The 17,472-nt window shown below is 50.3% G+C and overlaps 7 protein-coding genes across 7 annotated transcripts, besides 1 other annotated feature; 6 read left to right on the forward strand and 1 right to left on the reverse strand.

The window, feature by feature from the left end:
- Positions 1-17,472: part of a sequence feature (contig 1.164 1..150254(-1)) that runs on past both edges of the window.
- On the forward strand, positions 80-1,250 carry ANIA_08897 (lipase/thioesterase family protein; the record flags this gene model as incomplete). Its single annotated transcript, XM_677074.1, has 2 exons — positions 80-261; positions 317-1,250. 2 exons carry the CDS (start codon positions 80-82, stop codon positions 1,248-1,250), a joined length of 1,116 nt encoding a protein of 371 aa, XP_682166.1.
- Positions 1,514-2,658, reverse strand: ANIA_08896 (SDR family oxidoreductase; the record flags this gene model as incomplete). Its single annotated transcript, XM_677073.1, has 3 exons — positions 1,514-1,796; positions 1,870-2,263; positions 2,322-2,658. The coding sequence occupies 3 exons, from the start codon at positions 2,656-2,658 to the stop codon at positions 1,514-1,516; spliced, it is 1,014 nt and encodes a 337-aa protein (XP_682165.1).
- On the forward strand, positions 3,144-4,932 carry ANIA_11142 (cytochrome P450; the record flags this gene model as incomplete). Its single annotated transcript, XM_677072.2, has 4 exons — positions 3,144-3,329; positions 3,390-3,850; positions 3,882-4,266; positions 4,315-4,932. 4 exons carry the CDS (start codon positions 3,144-3,146, stop codon positions 4,930-4,932), a joined length of 1,650 nt encoding a protein of 549 aa, XP_682164.2.
- ANIA_11150 (uncharacterized protein) lies at positions 5,265-5,783 on the forward strand (the record flags this gene model as incomplete). The annotated part of the gene is made up of 2 exons (XM_050612723.1): positions 5,265-5,411; positions 5,547-5,783. 2 exons carry the CDS (start codon positions 5,265-5,267, stop codon positions 5,781-5,783), a joined length of 384 nt encoding a protein of 127 aa, XP_050468608.1.
- On the forward strand, positions 6,355-9,722 carry ANIA_08894 (putative C6 transcription factor; the record flags this gene model as incomplete). The annotated part of the gene is made up of 5 exons (XM_677071.1): positions 6,355-6,595; positions 6,630-6,743; positions 6,806-6,856; positions 7,353-7,891; positions 8,052-9,722. The coding sequence occupies 5 exons, from the start codon at positions 6,355-6,357 to the stop codon at positions 9,720-9,722; spliced, it is 2,616 nt and encodes an 871-aa protein (XP_682163.1).
- On the forward strand, positions 10,216-11,001 carry ANIA_08893 (uncharacterized protein; the record flags this gene model as incomplete). Its single annotated transcript, XM_677070.1, has 4 exons — positions 10,216-10,408; positions 10,541-10,599; positions 10,656-10,716; positions 10,763-11,001. The coding sequence occupies 4 exons, from the start codon at positions 10,216-10,218 to the stop codon at positions 10,999-11,001; spliced, it is 552 nt and encodes a 183-aa protein (XP_682162.1).
- ANIA_08892 (putative ABC multidrug transporter) lies at positions 12,326-17,037 on the forward strand (the record flags this gene model as incomplete). The annotated part of the gene is made up of 7 exons (XM_050612725.1): positions 12,326-12,777; positions 12,831-14,157; positions 14,207-14,416; positions 14,465-15,071; positions 15,130-16,393; positions 16,492-16,834; positions 16,894-17,037. The coding sequence occupies 7 exons, from the start codon at positions 12,326-12,328 to the stop codon at positions 17,035-17,037; spliced, it is 4,347 nt and encodes a 1,448-aa protein (XP_050468609.1).

Genomic DNA, 17,472 nt, shown 5'->3' on the forward strand with positions numbered 1-17,472 from the left:
CATAACGTCTATATAGCCACAAATAGGGGCGAAAATCAGGAAAAGGAGGAAAAAAAAAGCATAGATCAGGCCACGCAGGATGCTCACGATCGCGCAGAAACTCGACTACATCCCCGCGTTGGCGTCTGTTGCGGTGACCTTTGTGTGGGCGCTGTTGACGGTCGCCATCCGCGCGCCTGAGTATCCTTCACACTGGCTGCTGCACGTTGGCTACGCGGTCTTCCGCAAACTGACGGCGCGTCTGTCGGCGGCCCAGATGCAGTATGTGATGGTTTTGTGTCGCAGGGCGGTCGTTCTTATGTATTGACGACGGCAGATATGTTCTCCCCGCCAGCAACTTGGTGTACAACCGCTACATTCGCTCTGTGCGACAGAAGCCCCTGACCGTCCAGCTGGAACATGGCGCCATGGGCCACTGGATTGGTGATCCCAAGGCTAAGAACATCCTGGTCTGGTATCACGGTACGTCTCGATTACTTGCTCATAATCCTCCGGGTGTCCTAACAGAGGCAGGCGGCGGTTTTGCTCTCCCCGCAAACATCGGCTATTTCAAGTTCTTCGCCAGCATTGTCGCCGACTGTGAACGCAACGGCCAATCGCTCGCTGTGTTCGCCTTGACGTACACTCTCGCCCCGGTGGCTACCTATCCCACCCAGCTACGACAAGCCGTGGAGGCTCTTCGGTACATCCTCGTCGAGAAGCGCCACTCTGCGGACCATGTCATGCTCGGTGGCGACTCAGCGGGTGGGAATCTGGTCGGCGGAGTCCTGTCGCATCTTTCGCATACCCACCCCGCCATTGACCCTCTCCCTCTCGACGGCGCCGCCCTCGCTGGAGCCGTCATGATTGCACCGTGGACTCAATTGCAGCCCGAGCTCGGCGACCGCATCATTGACTCTCGCGGCGATTTGATCACTCCCGCCGTCGGACCGCTTTGGGGAAGCGGGTATGTCGGCGAAGCTCCGAAGGATTTCTATACGGACCTATCGGATGCGCCAGTGGAATGGTTTGCCAAGTTCCCCGTTCGTAAGATTCTGGTTTGTGGCGGTGAGCGCGAGATCCTTCTACCGGTCATTGAGGACTTTGTGGAGAAGTTGCGCAAGGGATTTAAGGGGGATGTGGAGTTTTGTGTTGGCAAGGGTGAAGGTCATGTAGCGCCGGTTTATAATCTATATATAGGGGATAAGAGAGAGACGCAGCAGGGGGCGAGGGCCAAGTCGTTTATTAGGGGGCTGTTGGAGAAGATGTAGTCGGGCTGAGATTGGGGATGAAGGTCATGTGCTTATGTGCTTGGCGTATATACTTTTTACTCGATATATGTGTCTATGATAGGTGAGGCGGACGAATTATATGAATCGTTGGTCATTGCGACCCTTCCATGCAGCGGCTTAAAGCAGACGGCGCTAAAAAAAAGTAATATTGAGTTGCGACTAATTATGTCATGGTAATCTAACCGCAGCTCATTACATCGTAACTATAGAACATGAATATACATATGCATTCGTTTCAGCATCTACTGCGTCTTGAGCTGCTTCTGTTGCCACTCTCTAAGCTTGATGAAATCCCTGGATCCTACTCCCCGCGCAAACTCCTGGAACCAATTCGGCAGCGCGCGTAGCATACTCAGCGGCGTGTAGTACCCAGGTAAAATGATCTGGCCGCTGCTTTGGGCGAGAACTTGCTTCACGACCGCCTCGGACACCATTTCTGGTGTAAGAATCGGCTGCTTGAATTCCGAGCCCGCGTCGGTCAAGACCTTGATCATGGGGGTGCGAACCCAGAGCGGGTGTACGACGCTGCGAACAGTCAGTTTAGCTCATATAACGGCTTTTAAGGTAGCACGGATGGACGGATGGGATAATGACGCACGTGGTTCGAACTTTCGGTGCCTTGTACCATAGACGCAGTTCCTGGCGCAGTCCTTCGTGGAAAGCGAGTGCGCTCGCTTTGGTGCAGCTGTACTCCACCATGTCGCCGAGACCAATAAAACTGGCCATAGAGGCGATCGTGACAACATGCCCATGGTTCTTCTCAATCATGCTCGGCAGGAACTCGCGCACCATGAGGAAATGCGAGACGGTGTTGACCTCGAAGGTCTGACGGATCTTGGCCTCTGGTTTCTGGAGAATCGTGCCATCGTGGCCGACGCCCGCGTTGTTGATGAGAACTGTGGGATCGCCATGCTCTGCGCGGATCTTCTCTGCGACTTCGGCGATGCTGGCGGACGAAGTGATATCGGCCTTGAAGAATGCGGTGCCGGATGCTGCATCCAGTCAGTCAATAGGTGAACGAAGTTCTGAACTTGTTTTCTTTCCACGTACGCAGCGTAAAAGAGGGTTCTTGAATATCAAGAATTACCACGCGAACGTTCGCCTTGGCTAGATCAAGGACCATCTGCTTGCCGATGCCGCTGCAGCCGCCTGTGAGAAGGACCAGTTCGCGTTCATGGTCAAACCTGTCGCGTTCGCCGTTGTTCATTGACCAATTGGTCAGTATTCGGTTTGTCTGGCGCAGGAAGGCAAGCGCCAGCAGAACCAAGAGCGCTTTCGGAGCGAGGGGATGCAGCACGACATCCTGGACGGACGGTGGAAGCTGCTCGACGATAGGCTGCAGCCATTGTCCAAGGACAAGAGACAGATGCGAGAGGGATAGCGACATGGCAGGCAAAGCGGGCAAGGCAGATGCGAAAACTAGGAAGAGTAATCAGGTGGCATGACTAGATTGCATGATCACAATATTAAATATCCAGCTTGGACCTTGATCGCCATCGGACGACCGAACCGAGGCATTCGCATGGGGTTCCCAGGGATGTGAGGGTCTTGTTGTTGAGGCGAAAATATGGGGAAGCTGTGGTGGGTTTTCCGCTTTGGGAAACACTTGCGAACTGGCGATGGGCGATCGCCTCCAGTAAGTCCAGTGACTTTAGTCTTCCAGAAAGCACGGCAGCTTCACATGAAGTGCACGGGCTCAACTTTATCTCCTCTCAACTCCGCAACCACGGGCTTGCATCTTACATCATTCAACCATTATCTGGCAGCCTGTTCCCGCTAGATACTCACTGACTCAGAGTACGCATATATCAACCTCGGTTGCCTCGTCACGGGCTACGGTATCGATCAACAGATTGAAATGAACGACCGAAGATGATTCCTATGCTCGCAGCCACGCTTGCGGAGGCCTTCATCCTGCAGCGCTCTGTTTTCACAGATACCCCGTTGCGGACTGTTGTTTTCGGCTCAGCAGCTGTTAATCTGCTTATCCTAGCGATCTACAATGTCTGGATATGGCCATTCTTCCTCGATCCCCTGCGGCATCTTCCTCGCGCCCCCGTAAGTGTTGGCAGGTGCTCTACACCAGTGAACAATGACGCGTAAACTAACTCGCGCCAGGGGAGGTTCAACATGCTCCGGTTCATCTTCGATAACCCTCGCGGTAGACTTCCTTTGCTATGGATGAAAACAGTACCCAATGATGGTCTTATCTACTTCCGGGATCTCTTGAACCGAACCCAGCTCCTGGCGACAAACCACCAGGCGCTTCTTGATGTCATGAGCACGAATACCTACGATTTCGAGAAGCCCTGGCGGGCGCGCGAGTTCCTGGCCCGTATCATCGGGTTTGGTCTGATATTGTCTGAGGGGGCGGCGCACAAAAGGCAGCGCCGTGCGCTGACGCCCTTCTTCACTATCAAGAACGTCCGTGCCCTCTACACATTAATGTGGGACAAAACAAACCAGCTTCTTGTGGAGATGGACAAGCAAATCAGTCGGTGTCCGATGGAAGGGACTAGTCCGGACAGCGGCTGGGGCAAGGTCGAAATGAGTGTTTGGGCGAGGTATTTCACCCTCAGGTAAAACACTGGATAGCAGCTAACTGAACAGTCGTCTTACTTTGGATGTTATTGGCCCCGCGGCCATGGGACGAGACTTTCGGTCTCTTCAGAACGCTGAAAATAAGGTCGCTGATAGCTTCCTCGCTATTCTAGAGCCGACCAAAGAAAAAATCGCTTTCCTAGCGATTAACTTCCTCCTACCGCAGTGGTTCGCTAAGAAACTCCCATGGCGTCTGAACCAGGTGATTGAAGAGCAAGTTGGTTATCTTCGTGATCTCTGTAAGGAGATCGTCCATGAAAAGAGAGCCGCCATCACAGCCACCAAGGTCACGGCCTCTGAACTCGAGGCTGACATTCTCGGCTCCATGATGCTTAGCGGTGACTTTACGGACGACGAGCTGGTTGATCAAATGCTCACCTTCCTTGCAGCTGGTGTACGTCCTTTCCATCCCATACTTTAGTGCTAGCGCTAATAACAGTAGCACGAAACAACCGCCAGCGCCCTAACCTGGACCTGCTACCTTCTTACTCTCCACCCAGAGGTCCAGGACCGTCTTCGGGCTGAAATCCGCACCGCTATTCCCCATTCCACCCATCCGGTTACACATTCTGACCTCGAATCTCTTCCCCTCCTTAATGGCGTTTGCCAGGAAGTACTCCGCCTTTACCCCACGGTGCCTTCCACAATCCGGGAAGCAGTCCGTGACACGACCGTGGCCGGAAAGCATGTTCCCAAGGGAACAAAGATCATGTTATGCCCGTACGCAATCAACCGGGCACCTGAGTTTTGGGGGGCCGACGGCGACGCGTTCCGTCCTGAGCGGTGGATCGATACAGATCCCGTAACTGGAAAGACGAGCGTGAACAACCACGGCGGAGCAGCAACAAACTACGCGCAGATTACGTTCCTGCACGGGCAGCGGAGCTGTATTGGGAAGGACTTTGCGCGTGCGGAACTGAGGTGTGCGGTTGCAGGGGTTGTGGGGAGGTACGAGTTTGCCATGCAAGATCCCAAGCAGGTGATCCATATCTCTGGTGCTGTGACCACGAAGCCAGTTGAGGGAATGCATTTGCGGATGAGGAGGGTGGAGGGATGGTGATTCGGATGTATGGTATGGGAGCAGTCATAAGTTGTATGTATTGCAGACGATTGACGACGTATATGCAAATGGAAGATACCTATACTGGATGTTGGGGCATGTCCAACGCACATTCTGGCCATCATGAAGAGTGCCAGAAACTCCACCGGATAGGCACCGGTATCGATATCAACGACTCCGGAATCATACTATACCTAAAAAACCACGGTGCTGTATGATATCCCCACCAAATGATATAGGCCGCGTCCAAGCTCCATATACCGGCCCTTGTGAGCGCCGAAGCGGGTAGGATGCGCTCAAGGGTATGAGTTGATACTGCTTCCTGCGCAGCAATGAAAAAAGGCAAGAGGATGAAGAAGACCATCATCATGAAAACGGCATTGGCGTCTCTGATAACAGCATACGTCCCCGCGGAGTGTACGAGGCCGGAAAGTATGAACGAGAGAGATCCCACTAGAAATCTGCGCAGAGAAGCTGGGGTACGTTGCGGAATGAGAACTGTGGACGTGCTGACCAACGCACGACGGCACAGGTCATGCCATAACTTGCCCCATATGTCTAAGAAAACTGTCAGAATTTGTTATTCCGAGGATGGTAGGGTAAATACCTTTCAGTCGGGGCCAAAGAATATACCGCCACGAACCGAAAATGGATGGGTACATCCACGGATCTGCAGCCAGCCTCGGCGAAACGACGTACAGACCGCCTACGGCGAGCAATGCGATAGCGGCCCTGATGCCATCGACAAATCCGTAGCAGGCTACCCAGCACGCGGGAGGCAGCAGAAATCGGCGGATAAACTCTTCGCTTGTCTCTGGGGAGATGTGGTATTGGAAGCCAAGGTGATTTAATTCAAAATGCTGGAGTCTGTCTGAGTTGACCAGGGCCTGAAAATTCGCGCAGAGCTGAGTATAGTTCCTTCCAAACCATGTCCTGTAGACATCAAAGGCAAAGTAGGCTACGAAAAGCTTGATAGCCTCTTTTGTGAGAAATGAGACGCGGTCCTGAGACGCATGCCTCAGGATAAATCTCTCGCCTTTGTTGATTGGATCACCTCTCTGCTTCGGCTGCGGCCCATTCCTGTTTGGTGTTGTAGATGTGGCGCTCAGCTTCTCCAGTTCAGGCAGATACTTCTTCGACCCGTGTGCCCACCCGATTCCTCTTGGGTTGAGGAGCAGGTCGCATATCCATAGTAGCCGTGTTAAGCTCAACGCCGGTGGCATCGGCTCCCAGACATATATCGAAGATGAGGTGGAATCATGCACTTTCACTAGTCTTTTCAAATGTCCTGGCTGATTGACAATGAGCAGCTCAATGGCGCGAAGAGCAAAAGCAACCGAGAGAAACGCGTTTCCATAAGTGACGATGGTCAGGCCTGAATTGGGCGGGTAAAGAACTGAAGTGATCACGCTAGATGCGATGATGGTAAAGTACAACGCTCTTTTCAAGGACAAAGATAGTGGGATCTTCTCGTCGGCGAAAAGAAACACGCCGACCAAAAGTATGGTGGACATCTCACTCTATGAGAAGAGAAGAGAAGAGATTTGGTCACTCTGGCCTGAATTCCGAGAGACGAACGAGGAGAGACATGCCGAAGGATTGGCCAAGGCCCAGATTGTTAGTGTCTGTCAGCCAGAACACAATCGCATGTCCTACTCCATGGGTGAGAGAACTCAAGCAATTCTAATTTGAAAAAGAAAACGGCCTGAATCCAGAGGACATAGTCACCGTGTCCCGTGCATACCAGGTGTTTCCTCACCAAGGAGAAGATGAGCTGGTCCCATCGGCCATTTGTGGTAAATGTCATGATGGTAAGACTATGGTGACAGGGTAGCTTGAGTCAGCTGACATGTAACTAACTAGTTCTGGTTAGGCGTGTCCTGTCCAAAGAACAACACTCAACCTGCGAAAATACCTATACCAGGTTTGTTTCAGCTCGAATTCCCCTAACCTGAACTTGACCGGGGCTTAAAAACCCTAGAGGCCTATAATCCTATACAGAAATAGATTTAAAGCTTAGTTTCACGGAAAATTGAGAACAGGGCTTGCAATAATACCCTGTATGTTTATCCATATACGGATCCCTTCACCGAAATACTGAGTAGTTCTGGACTAGCCCCTGTCATACTAGCCTGTCAAAAATAGGTCTTCTCTTTTCTCCGAGCCGGAGTTGCCGGATACAACTTAACTCCGAGTCTCGCTGTATTCATTGATTCTGACCACGTCCACTATTTGGTGATTGCCTATCGGTCGAATAAATATCTAACAAGTCCCAGATCTTATGATCTTCTCTTCGCTCTTAGAACCATAATCCAGCTGCGCTGGACTGAATTCATCACTCTGGGAGTACCTTTAATCTCGCTGAACCGCTTTCATCTGCCTCCGTGATTATAGGCTTACCTGACTAGACATGAATGAAGACCACGGCCAGTCATCAGCTCCAAGGAGACGCAGGCCAGCGCTCTCTTGCTCAATCTGCAGACGCCGGAAACTGAAATGCGACCGATCGCTTCCCTGTGGGCAGTGCATAAAGTCAAAGACGCCCGATTTATGTGTCTTCTCTGCACCGACACCGGCTCAGAGCGCCACTTCTAGCTCTATGGCTGCGAGTACATCCTCAGAGAAAAGGCATGCATTGAGCGACGAAGCTAGTGCGGTAGGCAACGGGCTTTATGTGTTTGATTCCAAGCATCGCGTCGCCAAGCCTCGTGGCCGGCCGGATGAACTCCATGAGCTACGCAGTCGCGTGCACACACTGGAGCTAGCACTGGCTAAGAGCAATACGATACAACTTCCAGAAAGCTCAGGCTATGACTGTATGCCGGAGCTGGGGCTGCGGACGCTTGCAGATCCCATCTCGGACCAAGTAATGAACCTGTGCGGCAGAGCATGCTTCCGAGGCAGAAACGGCCGGACGCGTTATCGCGGACGCTCCAGCACAGAGTTGACGCTCACTTTTGTAAGTGGCTAACTGGAGGGGTCTTATTGCTACCGCCAGCTAACAATATTAGCTCAATGACGTTATAGCTTTCCTCCAAGGCCGGAAGAAGCATCTCAAGGCTGAAGGCTCAGATTTTCAGCAACTGAGGAAGATAAGGGATAAACTAAAATCCCAAGAGATAGAGCGCCGAGACCAAGTGAAAGATGGGACGCCTTCTTCACTCAAGGAGATGCTGCCGCCACGAAGTATCGCAGATGAACTATTGCATCTCTATCTATCCACGTTTGAAACTACGTATAGGATTCTCCACATTCCGAGCTTCCTCAAAGAATACGAGGCTTATTGGACGGCACCTGAGGCCGCCGACACCGTTTTCGTCGCCAAGCTCCTGGCCTTAATGGCTACGGCCAGCTGTTTTATTAGTTCTTCAACTACGGTCAACGGCAAAGACACACTTCACGATGTTGCTGTCGGTTGGATTTTCGGAGTTCAAAGATGGATTGGATCTCTCTTTATGCGCGCCACGGCGAAATTTGATATTCTGCAGATACAGTGCCTCCTGATGATTGCACGTCAAGCGCTTGCGGTTGATGGCGATGTCGTATGGCTCACCTCGGGTTCTCTTATTCATACGGCCACAATAATGGGGATGCACCGGGATCCCGCAAGGTTTGGGAAAATGACACCCTTCTGGGCAGAAATGCGCCGTCGGCTATGGGCAACCATCCTGGAACTGGAACTGCAAGCCTCTATTGACGTAGGGATCCCACCGTCCATCGATACCGACCAGTATGACTGCGATCTGCCTTCGAATTTGGATGATTCAGATCTCACTGAGGATTTGGTGGAGGCTCCCGTAGCGAAGGAAAGGACAGTCTTGACTCAATGCAGCTTTCAAACTATGCTTGCTCAGTCATTCCCTTTGCGGGTGCGCATTGCCAAGGCTGTGAATAGCTTACGATTTACAATGGCATATGATGAGGCATTGCGCCTTGGCGAAAATCTCATACGGTTCATGAACGAAGCCCTGGTTCCATTTCCTACACCTGTTTCTGACGGGACCCCATCTTTTGCGAGATCATTTATGCTATTTCTTTTCCAAAGGTCGCTGCTCATCTTGCACCGACCTTTTTCGCTTAGTATATCTTTGTCGCCCAAATACTCCTACTCACGAAAGGTCTGCCTGGAGTCATCCTTGGAGATGCTTACTCAGTTCGAGTCGCCACTCCCCAGCTTCCAATCGTCTCGAACACCCTGTCTGGGACAGATTGGCGGCGGCATGTTCCGCGATGAATGTTTTCATGCTGCCATTACTCTCTGCGTGGAATTATCTCTCCAGAGTACAGAATCGGCTTCAAATTCAGCGCCATCGACACATGGAGGGTCTCTTAACGACATAGTACGTTCTCAGCAGGAAGTTTTAGTGCGTGTCCTTGAACGTACTCGGGAAAACTTTGGCAGTAGGTTAACTCCAAAAGGGAATGGATGCAAAGCCTATGCATTCCTGGCCATGGCCCTGGCTTCTACAAAAGCACGGCTGAATGGGGATGACCCTTTGAAAAGTGTCGAGCAAGCTGCGCACCGATCAGTGAAGGTATTTCATCACGTTATTTCAGGCCTTCCCTACGAGGAGTTCCTGGCCCAACCCGAAAGTGACTGGTCTGATATCGGCCCATCTTCTACACAAACCCCCGAGTTTGGCTCTTCTACACCTGATATGTCGTTTGATCCTCTCTCGCTGCTAACCAACAACCCTATGGACTTTTCGCCTCTCGACTTCAACAATATGTTCGACACATTCAACTACCGGATGCCGGATCTATGGGATCCCAACTTTCTTAATCTCTGAGATCCATTTCACAACGCCAATTATGTTCTCTTGCAACCTCAAGGGTATTTAACAAGGTCGATTTTTTTTTCTTGCTCTGGGGAGATTCAACCCTTCTGACAAGGACCACAGTGGTGGTTTTCTACAAAATACAAGAACCGATGCGTATCAGCAGGTCGGAAATGGCACGAACAGCTGACGAAGAGCCGAGCGTGAAGAGCGTGAACCCGGCAGCATGTGGAGCCTACGGCATCAGGAATATGGTGCATTCTTTTTAACGCATAATGGCTGTACAGAATCACCGTATCAGCAAAATATGCTTTCGAATGTCATTTGGCATATTTTCGAGGTTTTAGTTGAACTGACTCGATTGTTCTCTTGAGAAGTGGGACCGTTGGAATCGGAATGACGTGCGAATGATACCACGGTTATAGTTGATATTTATGAATTCACTTATGACTGATTCAAAAGGTTACCACGCACAATTCTCATACAATATACAAATCAAGGTACGATGACGAAAATTGCTCTCTTCGGCTCCACGGGCCAGATATGCCGGGCCATTCTGTTGGCTTTGCTTACTACGACACCACATGAGATCGCCTCAATCGACCAACCTTCATCCGAAAACAAGGCAAAAGAGATCGATGTCTGTGAAGAGGAGAAGAAACGCCTCAAGACTGCTGGGATCAATATATTGGAAGCAGGTACGGACGAGCTAGTTTCAATCCTGGCCGGGGTGGAGATCGTCGTGAGCGCGTTGAATGGAAAAGCACTCATGGCGTAAGAAAAGATCCAAGACGCTGCGGACAAAGCTGGCGTAAAACGATTCTATCCAGTCGGATATGGCATGCACCTGCTTCACACAGATGAGAACGGGCGTGGAGTTCTACACCCTGTATGCGCTATTATATTACCCTCCAGGGCTGACAGACACTGACATAATATGCGCAGACATGGAACATAAAGGAAGATGGCAACCGCAAAGCCCTTCATCACCCACCCATTTCTGCGGGTAGAATGACCTACACGCTCATCGGCTGTGGCGATTTTACAACCAGGACAGAGAGCCAGTTTGGTGTCCCTGGACCCAGCTGGACGCGCCGTCTATACCCTGCACATTCTAGGCGATGCTGATGCGGCTGTCGACTTCACACATATTGATAACCTCGCCGCATTCGTAGTATTCACTATTGACAGCCCTGATGTTGCGGGAAACAAGTCGCTAAACATCGTCAGTGACCGTATCAGCTACAACGAGCTGACCACCTTATTAGAGAAGTACTCAAAGAAGAAGTAGTAAAGATGGTGTATTCGATTGATGCTATGCATCGCGCCTGGAAAAGATCCGCAAGCCATTCCAGAAGAGGTCAAAGGGAAGAGTGCCTTTCCAGACGACTTTTGGATGCCTGTCAAGGGGATGCAGGGATTATGTCGGTTCTGAAGGCCACCAGGCGAAGTACACAATGATCTCTTCCCTGGTCTAAAGACTATTGCCTTCGAAAAGTACTTTCAGAGCCGGTTCGCTTTATAGAGCCCTAGATGTAAAATACAGACTTGATCTACTACGTAAGTCACGTGCGTTGCCCGCGGATTCCGAGCCACCCTGTCGGAGGCTCCACTCCCGCGACCTTCCACATACGATTTTCTCTCAGTTTTCCTAACCTCTTAAAAAATGAATAATAATTATTATAAAAAATAATAATAATGGAACCCCGGCGATATTTCGCCTATTATCAGTATCGCGGCGCTGAGAGCGCCAATCGCGAGAACAAAAAAAAAAAAAGGAAAGAGCCTAAGCCCAGTTGGGTGCTCTTAGACCACCGCTAGGTAAGTTCCGCGTACATCTCAAAGACTATTTCTATTAACCGCGATAGGAGGGTTTTAAGCTAATTCTGAATTTCCATGGCAGCACATCTCACCATGAATCTACTCCTGGAGTAGCATCGTCGGCCATACACGAGCATGAGATAGCCGCGTGGAAAGCTCCGAGGCACGGTGGGGCAGCCAATGGTACTTGGTGGGCAACGGTGGCCACCCATTTCCAGTTGATGCCAATCAAGGGTCCCTTTTTCGCCCACCTAGGTTTTCTTCCAACCCATGCTCCTCTCTTCAGTGGTACGCTAGAGAAATCTGAGCTAGGGACCGGATCGATTCTGGGCCCTCTCAGGCGACCTGCCAGAGTAGGAAGAAGACACGCCGGATGCTTGAAAACTCTTCTGTGACCCTCTGTCATCGTGTATTCTTTGCGCCAATCAGAGATGCGATGAACTAGAAACCTCCAGCAATGGGCCCTTTAAATGTTCGGGGCCAGGCCAGGGCCCAAGTGGCGTTTCCACTGAAGAGCAGCAATAAGACATCATCGCTCACCTGTGTTGCCTGTTTCTATCCATGATCAAGACGCGGTGTGAACATCTTGAGTCATCCGATTGCCAATGTCTCTTGGCTTCCTCATCGAATTAGTGCATGGGTGTATGGCTCACTTCCGCCTGTCCTAAACGTATATATTTAACGCAGTCAGTCTGTTTGTTTGTTTGCTTGGAAAGAGATAGATCACTACATGCATTTCACTTGACAGAACAGAGAGCTTCATCTCCAATCTTGCTTGGACAAAGTAAGGGGACATGCCTGCTCGTCTTCACTCTCGTCCACAAGGCAATTCTACTCTCGCGTCCTCGCAGGAAGCTGGGGACCATGCGGACAGACCATCCTCTCCGCAAGTTCATTTGACGTATGAGGATGAGGATGCTATTGCTGAAATCCACCGTACCCTGACGAAGAAGGATCATGACTACTCGGAACCACATTTGTCGTTTGACAAGTTTCTAGAAGAAGAACTTCGGGCTGGAAGGAAGAAGCCTAATCTCGGAGTTTGCTTTCAGTCACTCTCGACATGGGGTACAGGAGGAGAGCATGTTAACGTCAAGACGTTAGGAACTGCATTGTGGCGGACTCTCATTTTTCAAGATGTCTACGAATGGACGATCAAGCCGTGGTTGGCGAAACCCGAGCCCGAGAGTGGCCGTCAGTTAATTCGAGATTTTACTGGGGTGGTTCGGAGTGGTGAGATTATGCTGTAAATAGTCCCATTCCGACTGGTCTTTGTCTCAGGTACTGATGTATCTTTAGTGTTTTGGGTCGACCAGGGTCGGGCTGCTCGACTTTTCTACGAACAATCGCTGGTTATCACTCGTCGTTCCTTGGTGTGACTGGCTCAATCGCTTATTCCGGCCTAAGCCTAGAAGATGTCAGGAAGCACTACCGTGGTCAGGTTGCCTATGTCCCGGAAGATGATGTACATTTTCCTACGCTCAGTGTTCGACAAACCTTGGAGTTTGCACTTCAGAGCAAGACGCCGAAAAGGTACCATGACAGAATCCCTCGGTATCTTGAAATCTATGGCAGAGTGTTCGGAATGTCACACACCATGGACACTTTAGTCGGAAACGAGTACATTCGAGGAGTTTCGGGAGGAGAACGCAAACGGATTTCAATTATCGAGTCTCTGGCCACTGACTCGTCGGTAATGTGCTGGGATAACTCGACCCGAGGTCTTGATGCCTCATCCGCTCTCGACTATGCCCGGAGTTTGCGGATCATGACCGACACTTGCGGTAAAGCCACGCTGATGACCTTGTACCAGGCTTCTGATGCTATCTATGACCTTGTCGATAAGGTCTTGCTCATCGACGAAGGGCGAATGCTCTACCAAGGTCCCGCGCATGAAGCCAAGGCATACTTCCACGATCTAGGATATGAGTGTGGGCCCATGCAGACGGTATCCGATTTCCTTACTAGTATTACTATCCCAGAAAGAAGGAAGTTCCGAGAAGGGTGGGAACAGCGCGCACCAAAAGGACCCATTGAGCTGGAACAAGCTTTCAGAAAGAGCGCTGCGTTCATGAACGTTCAGAAGGAAGTACGGAGCTATGACAGCCAGGGATTCGGTGGGAGGAGCCGCGCCGAGTCGCACTCTGATACAGACTATGAAAGCTTAGAAGACGTCAAAGAGGCCCTCCAAACCGACAAATCCCGATTCGTGTCCTCCAAATCTCCGTATACCATCTCCCTCTTCCGACAGGTGGTATTATGTGCTAAACGTCAGATATGGCAGATTAGAGGCCACATGTCGCCCTTGTACATCAAACTTATCTCCTCGGTCATTTACGGACTCCTTGTCGGGTCCATGTTTTATGACCAACCGCAAACCACGGACGGGATGTACTCACGAGGGGGCGTGATTTTTTACTCATCTATTCTTCTGGCCTGGCTCCAAATGTCTGAATTAGAAGAAGCAATGCAGGGACGTGACATCCTCAGTCGCCAGAAGAAATTTGCATTCGTCCGGCCCAGTGCTGTGTGCCTGGCCCGAGTCGTCGCAGATATCTTCATTGCAGCTCTCCTTACTTTCCTCTACCTAGTGGTTGTTTATTTTCTGTCAGGGTTGAAGTCTGATGTGAGTATCTGCCAAGCGATTGTGCACCCAGTCGCTAACTCTATCATAGGCCGGGGCCTTCTTCATCGATTTCTTGTTCATCTATATGTGCACGATATCTCTAACAGCTCAATTCCGGCTGTTTGCCGCCGCGTCCTCTAACTTCGAGGTTGCCCTCCGCTACACAGGATTCCTCGTTCTGCTTTGCATTGTTTTTGGAGGTTACGTACTCTCTGTGGACAAGATGATGGCTGATGTTCCCTGGGTCGGATGGATAGCGGTGAGTATCTTACCTAATGTCTATATAATAAAACTAAGGCATACCTAGTATATCACACCAGCGTTATATACATACGAGGCAATGATGGCTGCGGAGTTTCACAACACCAACTTTACCTGCTCCCCAGCTTCGGTTGTCCCTGCAGGACCTGTCTATACTGACATTGCCTACCAGACATGTGCTTATGCTGGAAGTCAGATCGGAAGCACTATAGTCAACGGCGATGACTATCTTGCAGTCAAATACGGGTTCTATTTTAGTCATGTTTGGCGCAACTTCGGTATCCTCTGTCTTTTCACTGTTGCTTCCGTTGCTGCTACCTGCCTTCTGAGTGAAATTATGGAATGGGAACCAGACAGTGCCGGACCAGTCCAGTACAAAAAGTCTCGAAAACAGCTGAGGAAGATTGCGAACATTAGTGATGAAGAAGAGCGCCCTGTGCAGGTCAATCAAACATCGCCTTCAGCATCTGACACTGATGGACCGTCTGTTGGAGCCCTCACTGCCACCAAATCAACCTTCACCTGGGATAACCTGGAACTGTTTGTCCGTGTTGGAAAGGAAAATCGCAAGCTATTGGACGGTGTTAGTGGATATTGCAAACCGGGGACCCTGACTGCTTTGGTCGGAGCTTCTGGAGCGGGCAAATCGACTTGTGAGTGAACCTGGTCTGTGTTTTTGCTCATCCCAGGATTGTGTCCTGACATTCTTAGTGTTGACTGCGCTTACCCAGAGGCAAAGCTCTGGCGACCTTACAGGTACGATGTATGTAGACGGAAGACCTATCGACTCTTCTTTCAAATCTAGAATTGGCTACTGTGAACAGATGGACATTCATGACGAAAGCAGCACCATTCGCGAAGCATTCGAGTTCTCTGCACTGCTTCGTCAAGACTCCACTGTACCTGATCAGGAGAAGTTGGCTTATGCAAGAACGGTGCTAGAGACGTTAGACTTGGTGGAATTGCAGAACGCCATTATCGGCTCTTTGGACATCGAAAAGAAGAAAAGGGTCACCATCGGCGTTGAACTTTGTGCAAGACCTGAGCTGCTACTATTCCTGGACGAGCCCACTAGTGGCCTAGACAGCCAGGCTGCGTCTAGTATTTGTGCCCTACTAAGACGACTCGCCGACCAGGGTCTGGCAATCCTTTGCACAATACACCAAGCAAACCAGGAGCAGTTCGAGATGTTTGATCGAGTGCTGGCTCTGAGTCCCGGTGGCAAGACCTATTATTTTGGCGAAGTTGGAGAGGCAGGGCACTCTATCTTCGACTACTTTGCGAAATACGGGCAGAAGCCTGAAAATATTACCAACGCTGCGGACTACATTATTGAAGTTGTTGTCGGAGGCATGAAAAACACGGCAAGCACCGTTGACTGGGCCGCGGTCTGGAACCAATCCGTTGAAGCGCAGCAGGTTCAACAAGACCTTGAGAGGTTCAGGAATATGAAACAAGAGAGTTTACCAAGTCTGGATATGCAATCACAGGCCATGCCTGCAATCTCTCGCCAGATTTTCCTCTTGACTCAAAGGACATCGCGTCAATTCTGGAGAAGCCCCGAATACCCATATTCTCGGCTCTACGCTTCGTTCCTGCACGCTCTCATCAACTGTCTTACGTACCTACAGATTGGCAATAGCACCACGGATCTGCAGTCAAAAGCATTTTCGTGCTTTTTGGTACTGATGTTGGTGCCTGAGTTCATCAACGCAATCAGCGCTAGATTTATCATGAATCGTGATCTGTGGAAGGCTCGTGAAGGGCCCAGCGGAGCATACGGATGGGTTGCTTTTTGTACAGCCCAAATCATTTCTGAAATCCCGTACGCCATTATCAGTGCGGTCGTCTTCTTCGTCCTGTACTATTTCTCCGTGGGTCTTCCTTTGGGATTCGCTGCGGGATACAGCTTCCTCATGTTTTTCTTGTTCTTTTTGTTCGCAACGTCCTGGGGCCAGTGGATTGCCGCCTTGAGGTAAGTTACCATCATGGATCATTCTCGGCCATTGCCACGTCTTATGCTCGAGTCCAGTGGACTCGCTCGTGTAACTCCATGCTAACTTGGAAATGCAGTGCCGACTCGGTGGTGGCAGCAACCTTGATGCCCTTCTTCATCATCATGTGTGAGACAATGAACGGGATCTTGCAGCCTCATAAATACATGCCTGCATTCTGGGCATACACGATGTACTACGTTACCCCTTTTACATATTGGATTGGAGGTGTCCTGACATCCGTTCTCCGTGGCGTGCCAGTCATTTGTGATGAGAACGAATTGACCGTTTTCCAAAGCCCTCCTAATATAACCTGCAGCGAATATGCGGGATCCTGGCTGGCCGAAAAGGGTGTTGGATATCTATCCAATCCCGATGGTTCAGGGGAGTGCGGATACTGCGAGTATAGTTATGGAGATGATGTGAGATTCTTTCCTTTCAGGTTTTGCGATATCCAGCACGTCGCTAATACTTATACTAGTACCTCTCCACAATTGGCCTTGATTCGTCCAAGATTTGGCCGTACTTTGGCATTTTCGTAGCGTTTGTGGTGAGCAATTACTTGATGGTATATCTGCTTGTTTACATTCGGTCGGTGATGAAGCCGTTTCGGCGACGTACTTAACGTCCATATACCAAGGATAAATAATGCTGAGATAATCATACATCATTAAACATTTGATTAATCAATCAGATATTGATACCATGTATACTATCGTTTTATTTGATTGGTGGGATTCAATCTCTCTCCGGAATAATTACGGCCAGGAGCTCTCCTGGGGCGATCGTCATGGGCCAAATCCGGGGTAGGATCTCCAATTCCAAGTTCAGATGCAGCAAATGCCGCGTTTCGTTTTCCGACATTATCTGTACAATCAGTCGTTCTCTCCGTCAATTGAGGACTAGAATCTCCACCTGGTCCGACTATGGCCCGCTACAGGCGGAGAAATTGCTGTGACAATTATGCATGGCACGAGCTCATTAATCTATCCTTATAAAGCACACTCAAAAGCCTACCCCCAGCCTTTGAGAGCTACAAGAACTCGACGCGAATGCGCCA

This window comes from Aspergillus nidulans, chromosome VII (genome assembly GCF_000011425.1).
Source record: "Aspergillus nidulans FGSC A4 chromosome VII".
Lineage (NCBI taxonomy): Eukaryota > Fungi > Ascomycota > Eurotiomycetes > Eurotiales > Aspergillaceae > Aspergillus > Aspergillus nidulans.